The sequence below is a fragment of the Octodon degus genome, unplaced genomic scaffold, assembly GCF_000260255.1.
Source record: "Octodon degus isolate 3935 unplaced genomic scaffold, OctDeg1.0 scaffold00080, whole genome shotgun sequence".
In the NCBI taxonomy this organism is placed as follows: domain Eukaryota; kingdom Metazoa; phylum Chordata; class Mammalia; order Rodentia; family Octodontidae; genus Octodon; species Octodon degus.
This window is the reverse complement of record NW_004524656.1, coordinates 8420697-8433256: the sequence shown is the minus strand read 5'-3', so window position 1 is coordinate 8433256 and position 12560 is coordinate 8420697. Positions and strand designations below refer to the sequence as shown.

At 41.5% G+C, this 12560-nt stretch overlaps 1 protein-coding gene across 3 annotated transcripts in view; it reads right to left on the bottom strand.

Moving 5' to 3' along the window:
- The window catches only part of Sik3 (SIK family kinase 3), a 260504-nt gene that overhangs the window by 71312 nt on the left and 176632 nt on the right, over nt 1–12560 (bottom strand). For all 3 annotated transcript variants that reach the window (XM_004636479.3, XM_004636480.3, XM_023721083.1), the window contains exon 4: nt 3074–3235. In XM_004636479.3, coding sequence (XP_004636536.1) covers nt 3074–3235 — 162 coding nt within the window. The remainder of the gene's footprint in view (nt 1–3073; nt 3236–12560) is intronic.

Sequence of the window (12560 nt, the reverse complement as noted above, 5' to 3'; positions counted from 1 at the left end):
ACACCTTTGATTAACAAAGCTAATATTCTTGCCAGGATGTATTTATGACACACAGAGCAGCTCAGGCTGTCTACCTGTGTCTCAGGAATCTACAATGACACACCAGTAGGTACAGGCTGTTCTTGTGATGTCTTAGATTTGTCTTAACTAATAAAGAAGAAATATTTAGAAATCAACTTGCTGAAATAATTGAATAGTTTCTAATTTCAATTTCAATAAAAAGCAACAACCTTTGCTTTTTATTTTTACTCTTGGGTTTTTTGGTGCAAAAACAAAAAAAAAATTTTTTTTCTTAACAGAATCAATCAACATGGTTCTCAGCTTGAAGTTCAATTTTGGGTCAAGGGAAATAGAACTAAACTACAGGATATAAAACAAGACCACTTTCTCATTCACTGCCCGAGTCAATAATCCACAGATTGCCCCCGTCCCCGTGACACTCAGGGTGGGCTAAGCAATGTTCCTCTCAATGCCTTCATTTATATGGTAAAAAAAATTAAGAAGGATTTTGTAGAGGTGACTGAAGATGTGAAAACGGGGAGATTATCTGAGAGTGTTCAACGTAATCAAAAAGGCTCTTAGAAGATGGAACCAGGAGGATCAGAATTAGGAGCAACAGATGTGACAACAGAAGCAAGAGGCTGGAGTGATGTAAGAGATGCAAGTCAAGGCGTGCAGGTGGCCAACCCCAGAGGCGAAAAAGGCAAAAAAAGAAGACTCCCATCGAGCTTCCTGCCTCTGGAAGGGCCGGCCCTACAATATCCTGTCCTCATCCTTGGAAAAATCATTTTGGACACCTGACTTCGGGAATGATAAAGTAAAAAAAACTGTTGTTTTAAGCCGCTAAGGATGTATAGTGGTTTGCAACAGCAATAATAAGAAATTAATACATTCTGTTAACATTTTTAAGGATCATGAAGTTTGGTGGATTTTACTGCTATTAAACTGAAGCTACAACAAATAATTATAAAGGAAGATTTGAAATTACCAGATTTTTCCATGCTGCCCACTCCAGTGGGAACTGTCAAGATCTACATCTTTGGAGAGAATAAAACAGACATAAGAGTAAAGAAAATACATAATGTTATGTTAAAAAAAGTCTTAATTCGTAGCTACAGTGTAGTAAGCTAGTGTCAGACTATGTGAAAGTTCTACACCAGAGACCAGCCATCAGCCTGAGATAAGAAAAAATCTAGGTGACATTCCAGACATGCAAAAGGGAACAGGTTTGTCTATATAAAAGTCAAAAGAACCAAAGGTCAGCAAAAGCACACTTGGGCACTTGGACCTCCAGATGACACTAAACGTGACCTCAATTCCCTAAGCTGCACACAAGGGCAACCTTCAGAACTGCATCTCCTGTCTTGGCCTTTCTAGGCAATTACATTCTCTTTCAGCTCTCTGTATGAAATGCTCTTTTTTGCCGGGTGTAGTGGTACATGCCTGTCATCCTGGCACTTGCAAGACTGAGACACGAGGATCATTGCAAGTTCAGGACGATCCTGGGCTACAAAATGAGCTCAAGGCCTGCCTGAACTGCAGAGTACGGCCCTGTCTAAAAAAAAAGTCCTTGTTAATCTAAAAAATGAGGGAAACAAAACAAAAATACATTATGTATACTGTCTATATAAACAGCAGTCACTTTCTTCTAACAATATGTGGTGAGCTTGTATTTATTTGTCAGGCAAAAGGATGATAGTTTAGTAAGACAGAGGCCTGAGGAGACAGACAATGAAGTATTTTTTTAGGCACTGTCAGATGGGAGGCCTAGTGAAATTCAAAGAGATAAAAAAGCTGGACTGAAAAAAGAGAATTATGTTAAAAGTAGCTGAGTATCATCTTTAATAGACTTATCATGAAATCTGGACATAAATATTTATGTTGAAGGAAAAGAAATACTCAGAAAAACCACGAGAGGCTCTAAATTTCCCTCTTAGCATCTTAGAGATGAAACAGCTTTTAATACAATGTTGTATTTAGGGAAAAAACATAAAAAGGCCAGGCTGCCTTTAAGCCACTGTGAGATCTGTTTTTACTCAATTACCATAAAACACAACTTTTAAAATATGCATACTCCAGGACAGAATAGGAAGTAGAAAGGTAGATGTTTCTCAAAGGGGAAGCAGCCCAAGAAATGGCAGCAAGAAGAAAGGGAGGGAAAGGGATGTGAAAAGGAATTAAGATGCGCCCCGTCCAGGCACCAACTCACACAGAATGCAGACGCTACACGCTGCCACCGTGCTAGCCGCCAGGAAGAGCCAGGCGATGGACGGAGTGGGGAGGGAGGAAGGGAAGGCAGATGAGAAAGGGATTCGGATGCATCACACACACGTGCCAACTCCACTCGGAAATGTAAACATCATGCGCTGCAAAAGTGCACTAATAAAAAAAGAAACTAAATTTGCACTCTATATGCCTAGTGACGTCACCAACGTCTGTGAGTGAAGACACAATGGCATATAATACTAACAGTTCTCCCTTATGCTTTTTATTTATTTTTTTATTTTTTATTTTTTAAATTTTATTTATTTGTGTGTGTGTGTGTGTGTGTGTGTGTGTGGCCAGCTCAGCCCACCAGGGGGCGGGGCTGACTGGCATGTGGTGCTGGGGGATTGAACTGTGGTCCCTGTGCTTTGCTAAGCTTGTTCTAAGAGGTGCTTTAGACCACTGAGCCATCTCACCAGCCCCCTTATGCTTTTTATTATTTAAAAGGGAATTGTCAACCAAAAGAGCAGTGTTTTAAATATCACCCTTTCTCTTCTGTCTCTTAGCCTCATTCCCACTAATATAAGTACTTTGAAACTTTACCAACTCTAAGACTATATTTATTTATTTATTTATTTATTTATTGGGGGGGGTGGAACTGGGGATTGAACTCAGGCCCTTGTGCTTGCCAGGGAAGCGCTTATTCCACTGAGCCATCTCTCCAGCCCCTGCTAAGACTATTTTTAAAAGCCTAGATCTTCCTTACTTCCCTAATATATCTCTGTGAATGGATAGAAGTGGACAGTCCTTTAAGAATCCCAAAGGGAGCTGGGCTGCTTCTCTTGTGAGCCCTCAGCACACTTCTCACCTGCTATTTTGATATTGAGATTGGCGTCCAGAAGCAAATTTTCAGCTTTCAGATCACGATGAACGATGTTCCGACAGTGACAGAAATACACGGCAGTGACAATCTGCTTGAACTTCCGACGGGCCTCCTTCTCCGCCATCCTCCCGTGGGCCACCAGGTGGTCTGTGGTCGAGAAGAGCATAGTCAGTTCTCATCTGGGAGGCTGGTACAATTTCACACTTCAGGGCTACAAAAGATCCCCCACCGAATGTCTGAATATAAGAAGTGAAAACAATACACAATCCTGGTTTGTAGCTATAAAAACTCATTAGTAGTAAGAATCTGCACCATCTCGAAGAGAAATCCTGCTATGCACAGCACATCTGCATTGCGGTAAGAAAGTGCTTGGAGGGTTTAATAATATTTTTAAGAATCTTAACACAGAACATCTTCCTTTTCATATCCCCATTATGAAATTGTATAATAAAGAAGCAAACACATGATAAAAATAAATGTCAAAGGTTTTTTTAAAAGGTGAGTCAAAAAAGGGGCTGGGGAGATGGCTCAGTGGAATAAGTGCTTCCCTGGCAAGTACAAGGGCCTGAGTTCAATCCCTGGTTCCGCAAAAAAAAAAAAATCATGGAAAAGGTGCGTCAAAAAGCAGAGCCCTAATAATTAATCAACATAGCAAAGAGCAGACACTGTCAAGGGAAAAACAGTCTGTGTAGGTTGGAGTCTCTTCTGTCGTCTTAAAGTTCTACAATTTGACGCAAACACTTGTTTGGTCACTTAGCAACACAACTACAAAATTTATACCTGTATTTGTTGGTCTTACCAAATGCTCTCAAAACTTGGTTAATAATTTTTGTAGGTAACATCAAAAGAAAGCCAAGGAAAGTTTGTACCAACTTAGATGAATAATTTCCTTGGCTGGCAGCTAATAAGGTATAGCAAAATAATTTACATGCAATGAATTCTGCAGTTCTGTAAATCAGGCTACCCTTGAAATTAAAATAATAATAATGATGGTGGACAACACAGCAAATTCTTGAAGTACTATCCAAAAAGGTGGGAGGCAAACACTGAACCAATGACATAGGTATTTTTTACCTATTTGTGAAACCATCAACACTTTTTGGTCAACAAAGCTGATGGAATTAGAATTGTTAGCCTGGCAAGCTCCAGGTCCTGAGTTCAGTTCTCCATACCTACCACCCCTAAAAATAAAGTCATTTGTGACACAGAATTTTCTGCTTGAAATTTCCTACGGTTTCTTTTCTTTTTTTTTTCTTTCTTTTCAATGTATTTAGAAAGGGTCTATAGGGTCTTACTACGTAGATTGGACTTGCAGTGATTCTCCTGTTTTCAGCCTCCCAAGTGCTGGGATTACAGGCACATGCCACCATGCCCAGTCTCAACCATGGTCTCATCGTGCCCCGGGGGCAGGGCCAGCACAAACACACAGGGGATCGAACCCTGGCTGCTGTGCTCTGCCTAAGCAGGCACTTTAGTCTGCTAAGCTATCTGGTCAGCCTTCCTATAGTTGCAAGTGCTGTCTTTTAATCAACCAAGGTAGCAGGGAAAATATTTGCCATCCTAAGCCCTTGCGATAGTAAGAAAGTGCAAAGTTAGACAATGTAAATAAATGTATTATTCACTTATTGGCTGTCATTCCATTAATACTGTTCAAGCCATTCTGGTGAAATACACCTCAGTCACCCACAGGATCGGTCAGGTATATGTACTCACAATAAATTCAGGGTGAAACATTATCACTAGTGCCACACCAAATAGTGTGACACAAGAAATGGGGGAAGGGTAAAAGAGCGAGCCAAACTGACAATCCATCTACAAAGCAGTTTGCAAAATACTGAAACTGCACTTTGATCACAATGTAACATCCTGGAGTGCAAACACTCCCATGAATTTAAGAGTATGTCTTATAAGTAGAGGACTTAACTTACTAAGACAGGTGGCACATGCCTGCAATCCTATCACTTTGGGAGACTGAGGCAACAGAAGCCCACCCAATGTGGGCAACTTAGCCACTCAAAATAATAAAAAATAAATAAAGGTAAAAGATGTAACTCAAGCAAGCAAAGGCCTAGGGTTCCATCCCCAGTGCAAACAAGAGAAAGGGAAAGAGGAAGAGGAAGAGGGGAAGACCAGAAGGGATGAAGGGGAAAAGTGGAGAGAGGAGGGAAGGAAAGGGGGAGAGAAAGAGGAGGAGGTCAAGGAAGAGGAAGAGGAGGAGGAAGAAAAGAGAGGAGAAGACAGAGAGAGAGCCACCCCTCAGAAGAATCGTTGCAAGTTTTGTTTGTCACACTTAAGTTCTAGGTTTTGCAGTACTGGGATTTGACCCTAGGGCTTTCACAATAAGCCATATCTCAAGCCCTTTAAAATTTGTTATTATTTTAAGGCAAGAGTCTCACTAAATCAGTACACTGCCTAGCTGGGGTTGAACTTGTAATCTCCCTGACTTAGTCTCCTAGAGTGCTGGGACTACAGGTGTGTACCATCATGCCTGGCTCAGGATAAATCTTTGAAGCAGTTCCCTCAAAAAACTACTGCTTTTTCCAAGACTGCCAACTTAATAGGAAAAAAAGGGGAGTGGGGGAGGAAAAAAGAAGTCTTCTGCTTGAAGTTTAAAGGTCTAGAACACAGCTTTTTGTGAGGGTTCAGAGGTAGTGCTAAATGGGCTTTCTCTCCCGTGTGTTCAGCCTCCTAGTGAGATCCGTAATTCAGACTTTAAACAATATAGAGTCCCAGACTAAGGAGAGCAGCTTCACGTGAGCCGCTAGAGGACTGGGCATGCTGCAGATTAGAGCTGTTTTAAGCAGCTATTCTCTAACAGTACCTGATTCTTTGACCCCCCCCATTTCTCATAAGAGGGGACTTATTATTCTAATAATATGTTTCAGTTGCTAAACTTTGTTTAATTAAAGAGCTTTGAAGAGACAGCTATTCTTGAGAAACATAAAAATAAACTCCTATGAAGGTTCACCATCAGAAGCTCATCTGGCCAAAGCACCCATTAATTAAAAGGCCCAAGAGACACTCGTTTGGTGGTAAACACTAATTACCAGAAGACTTCAAAGTGCTTCTTAAATGCAACCGAATGATTAATTTTGTGATTTCCAAAATAAGTGATTTTCTTTTATTAAAAAAAAAATCTATTTATAAACTTCTAAGCCCTTTATTTTTCTACAATGATTGAAAAGTCCTCAAAATTGTTACAGAGGCTAAAAGCAGTGGAATGGAGCACAGGTCTGTTTATCTCCATGAGGCATTAGCTGTCCTGGGACAAAAGTCACACTGCCAATACCCTCGCCTCCTGATTTGCTAAGCTGAAGCAATATTTTTTTTTTCTTAAGTTAGTTTCTTTCTCTCTTTCTTTCTTTATTTTTGGTGGAACTGGGTGTTGAACTCAGGCCCTTGCGCTTGCCAGGCAAGCGCTTATTCTACTGAGCCATCTCCCCGGCCCTGCAGCAATAACTGCCACTGCACGCAGCAACCAAAGCCTGAGAATAAACTTATACTTTTATTAAAAGTTGCTATGTTTGATGCAAATTTAATTGTTCAAAGATGTTTTTAAAAGACATTTTTAAAAATGGCTCATTTTATACATGGAATATTTAACCATTTTTTAATAGATCACAAAGTTCTTCAAGATTATGTGGGCTTATGGGTGACAACTGTATACATCAGTTTTCTCCATTAATAATTCTGCTTCCGAGGTATTTGTAGCAACTCATTGGGTAAGACTATAATACTTAAACTCCACCTAGGTAAAACTCCTACAGTATTCCTATAGTTACAAATATTAAAAATATGTAAATTACTTTTTCAAGATGTTAACTACAAATATTTGCTATATCCTCCTAGCTATGTGTGGGGTTCAAGTCCTCTCTTCAGTAGCACCGTGCCCTTCGCACACAGATGGTAGCTCGGTCTCCCTCGGACCGTGGTGGTCTCAGGCTTTATTTTGCCCATCTTCTTTCCCCACCCTCCCAGTTAGTTTGCTTTTAGCGCACCTCGGGTCTGGTGGGCGCGTCAGGAAGCCAGCAGCCTGCAGTGGTTTCGAGGCCCTCCTGAAAATCGCCTTTCAGCTGCTCTCGGACAAATGGCTGCTTTATATTCCTATGCACAACAGGCAGGCAGCAAAAGTTCAAGCTCAAATGTAATATTTAGCTCTCAGTAAGGAATTTCAGAGCATTTATCCAGCCTGGACTTAACACACAGTCACAGCATTTGAATAAATATGAGGGGTGCTTTCAGATGGCAAATAAAATAAAATGGCTCCTGAATCCACACAATACTCAAAGTGATATTCTGAACCCTGTTAGGATAAACTCCAGTTGTACAGCATCCTCAATTGGTTTGCCGGGGCAATTCTGTAGGCAAGTGCCCCCAAGTCCTGAGCACAAACACCTTCCTTTTTTTTTTTTTTTTTTGGCAGAACCAGGGATTGAACTCAGGCTCTTGCGCTTGCCAGGGAAGCGCTTATTCCACTGAGCCATCTCCCTGGCCCCGACCTTCCATATTTTCAGTCCCAGGTAGCCCACACTAAAGCCAGAATCTTACTTTATGGTATTTCCACATTCCTGTCCTTTCCCTCAAACCTCAGTGAGACACTGGTACATAAAGGTCATCACACGTAGTCCTTTTTCACCACCAATTAACTACTTTTCTATTTATCTATCTATTTAGGTCTAGCACAACTCCACCCCAACAATCTGAACCTCACATAAAAGCAGAAAATGGGTCTCAGGGTTTAAGCTCCTATCAAAAGTAGAAAGTCTGAGTTTTCTTTCATACTTTTCAATCATCTTAAATATTTAGCATTGGACTAATTTGATCTTTATCTGCTTTTCCTCATGAAATAAACTGACACTACTGACTGACATACCCACTGGGGTAATTTTACTAGAATAGGGAACGAATTCTGCACTTACGGAAGTACACACAGGTATCAGCATGTACCGATTCCTTCCGAATTCACTTATATTTGTCCTAATGTAACTCAGGATGAAATACCTTCTGGAACATTTAGATTCTAAGTTTTCAAAGAGCACAAACACACATGAGCCAGCCTTTGCTTCCCCAGACCGGCTTCTCTGGAGTGTCCGAGGTATGCCACTAACGGGAGAGTGGAGGGAGCTGATATTTCTTAAAATAAGTCACTTTCCACTCTGACCAGACAGTGTCTCCATTTGTCTGCTAACTCTCAACTCCTCGCTGATGCAAAACACTGCTGCAAAGGACACTAGAACAGCTCCAGCAACGCGCAGCCACTTTGCATTTCTCAGGATGAATAGCAGCTCAGTCCAGAAATGAGAAAGGACCACGTGTGTGCTAGGCTTCTGCGGCTACCTAAAAAATGTCAGCCACCCCCAGTTAGCCATGGGTAGCAGCTCTCTACCCAGCAGCTCTCCGCTATCAGTTCTTCTCCCTACACCCATGGAAACGACTTCCTGTTTATCAAACAAATACTTCTCTCCAAAAGAGGCAGGGCAGGGCCAAACTCTGTTGCCCATGGGCAGAGTAACAGATGCACACTCGTTTTACCTTCTCTTTCTTCCTTCCCTCCTTCCTTCCCCCCTTCTTCCATTCCTCTTCTGTCTTTCCTTTTTCTGTTGTTCTTTTTTTTTTCCTTTTTAAAGATTACACTCTTTTTAATATTTTAACTGTCCTCTAACTTGTAGGCCTGGGCTGCTGCTGACCGGAAGGTTTGCCACTTGTTGTCCTTACCAAGACTCCAAAGCCTCACCCGACTCTCTGATCTCATGTCACTTCACCTTTTTACCTCCTCTCGCTCTTCTGGCTGCAACTCTGGGTCAGCTTTCCTCTTCTCTTTTTCTCATAACCCACCCAGTCCATCAGTACACTCTAACGTCAAAATATACCCAGCATTTATTGCTCCCTCGCTCATCGCCATTCCCCCGTCATGCCACTACACTTGTCTCTTCTGAATCACTGCAGTCTCCTAACACTGCTCCTGACACCCCTGCTTCTGTCCTTTGGCTGTCTGTATCTGCTCTCAAAAGTCACAGCCAGCTTGTCACAGCCAAATCTTGGAACTAGCCCAAATGTCCATCAACTGATGAATGGATGAAGAAGATGTGAGGTTTTTTAAAATACTTCAATACTCCTCTGCCACAAAGGATAAGCTCAAGGCATTTCTGGGTAAATGGATGCACCGTGGGACCACACACTTAAGTGAAATAAGAGATCTTTCCTGACCACCCTCAATCACCAACTATCCCCCTAATATTTTTATACCCCTTTGTATTTTATTATTTTTATTTATTTTATTGGTCTTGCTGTATAGCTCAGGCTTACCCTAAACTCACTCTGTAGCCCAGACTGACCTGAAACAGCAATATTCCTCCTCCCTCAGCCTCCCGAGTGCTCCTGGGATCATAGCAGTTTTTTTTTTTTTAATGTATTTTAGTACGGGGTCTACAGAGTCTCACTACGTAGATCTGGACATAGTGATTCTCCTGTTTTCAGCCTCCCAAGCACTGGGATTATATAGGTGCATGCTACCACATCCAGTGTCAAACCCCATCTCAGCACACCCTGGGGGTAGGGCCGGCACGGCATGCAGGGAGAGAAGCCACAATTTCTTTGTGAAAGTATCTTATAATCTTAGTGTGACATTTTTGAACTAAACTATTCCTATCTTTCTCCCGTGCTTCCTTACTGCCTTATGCAAAAGAGAGCTCTGGCTATGCTAAATGTGAGACAGAGATCTACTCAATGGGTATCAATGAAAGAAGTGACTACTGTCATCTCTGACACCTGCAGGGGTTTCTTTTTAGGACCCCCTAGGGTACTGAAATTCTCAAATGGTCAGGTTCTTATATCAAATGTACATGCAATCTATGCATAATATTTACATATAATCTATGTACATTCAGTAATGCCTAATACAACATAAGTGCTATATAAACAGTTGTCATACTTCATTGGTTAGGAAATAATAAGGACAAGCCCATGTATTCAGTACAGAGATGATTTTTTTTTTCGATTGGTAGCTGGTGGAACGAATGGAGGCAGAAGCCACAGAGACGGAGGCCCCACGGGCCAGCTCTTACAGAAATGCACGGCTTTTAACTCTTCACCCTGCCACTAAAGAAGATCTGCAAACTACTGTTTTCTTTTAAAAAGCTGTCTTATCTTTTTCATATCAAGTCTATTGTTGCTAACATATGCAGGAAGATGTACCTACTGATAAGTCTTACAAATGTCTTAAAGATATTTCTAAAATAAGCCATAAGCCCAGGCAGCCTGAGGAAAAGAATCCTAGATCTTTGGAAGTATCTTTCAAGAATGCTATGCACACGTTTCCTGAGGCAGTATGAATGTTTCTCCCACACCCCAGTGTACTTGTGAAGACTGGCTGGTAATTCTGTCACGGGGGGGTTTCATTTTTGAATCCTAAGGTACAGGAAAATAGGTACAGTGTGCTTCAGCTTGTGTAGGAAGAATGGGAACTACAAGCACCACATCTGCATATTTGGTTATATTTCCAAAAAATACTAAATGAAAAGCTTATAAAAATGGCTGTTTATAGAGGGACGGAAAACGGATGGACACTGTACCTCTCCAAAAATAGTTTATTTTATAGTTCCAACTTTGAAAATGAATCTTATATTCAGAACCCAATCAAAACAATTCAGAAATTAATCAAAGAAAAAAAAAAGTAATTTCTAAAAGTTGAAAGCAAGCTGTTAAAAAAAAAAAAGCCCAACTACTTAAGTGCGCTAACGCTGTGCCTAATCGGGAAAAAACTGAAGTGACATAACAATGCAGCATCTTGCCTAGATATCCTTGCTAAGGTTTAAATTTTGCGCACCTCCAAAGTTATGCTCGAATGTAATCCCTGATGCAACAGTATTAACCAGGGCCATCAGGGGGTGATTATGTTATTAGGGGCTATGTCCTCCTAAATGGGATCAGTGCCTTTCTAAAAGCATTTCAAGTCCCTCCCCCCCGCCCCCGTCAACCATCTACTAGGGAGGTTGAGGCAGGAGGACTACAAGTAGTTCACGGCCAGCCTGGGCAACTTGGTGGGCCCTGTCGGAAAATAAAAAGGGCTGGGGATGTAGTTCAGCGGTAGAGGGTTTGCCTAGTGTAAGGTCCCTGGGTCCATCTCCAGTAATGCCCAAAAGAAGAAAGGACCAACCAAGGCCACCCCTCAGCCACTTCTCAGGTGAGGACCCAAGAGCAAGGCACCATATGAGCATGAGGCAGAGAGCAAGACCTCACCATTCGCCAGAGCTGCTGGTGCTGAGGACTTGTCAGCTTCCATAACTGGGAGGAACAAACTATTATGGATAAATCACACAGTCTAAGGTAATTTGTTATAGCATCCCAAAGGAAGTAAGAAAATTATTTACTGAGTATAACTCAAAGATAAAAAGCACCAATAATCTCATTACTTGCAATACTACTGATGTTACCTTGACTCAAACTCTCCCTTGACCGCCCACACCAAATAAGGCATCATGTTAAAGTTCTTTGGAATCAGGGTTTTACATATGAGAGACAAAAATATGATACTTTAGAAGTGAAAATACTGATTTGAAATCTTGTATTTCAGTCGGAATGTTTGTATAAATCCATGTTTTACTTTTCTCTGTATAAGATACAGCTCTGTCCCCTACAGATGATCGGAAGGCAATGACAACCTAGTGGTGTTAATAAGCATCTGTAGTGCCCAAACTCTGTCTCTAAATGCAATTTTCCACTTGAAGGAACAAGAGCACAGTGATGACAGACACTTTACAGACAAGTGCCCAAGCCGCAACCCCAAGCCCACTTATTTACCGCAGAGAGCCAACACTGCAATTAAACCTAAATACTGAGGTTTTAGTTTAGAAAAGAAACACCTCATACATTAACATCTTTTGTCTTCAGAGAAAAACACACCCACGCCATAGCTGCACTACTACTAGTATAGCACATCTTGCTAGAAAGGACAGAGGAGAGAGAGAGGCTCCCACTGGTGTAGAGGGTAATCCGAGCACTCATTTAACAGGGCAGCACATGCTATAATACCAGCACTTCAGGGGCTGAAGCAGGAAGAGCACCGTAAGTTCCAAGACAGACTGGGCTACACACAAATTCAGGGCAGCTGAACTGCATAGCAAGACTTTTTCTCAAAAAGTCCAAGGAAGGGGAGAAAAGGGGACAGAGACTCAACCCAGGCATGCCTATACTTTCAGCACCCTGAGACACTAGGGTAGAAGAATCTCAAGGTCAAACCCAGCCTAGACAAAACAGATCTGTCTTTAAAATAAGGCGGAGGGGGCGGGCCGGGGAGATGGCTCAGTAGAGTAAGCGCTTCCCCAGCAAGCGCAAAGGCCTGAGTTCAATTCCCGGTTCAAAAAAAAAAAAAAAAAAAAAAAAGAAAATGGAAAGAAGTGGTGATGGATGCTACATGAACTGTGCAAGCATGTCACATAAGTCAGACACAAAAGGTTATATATCATACAATTCT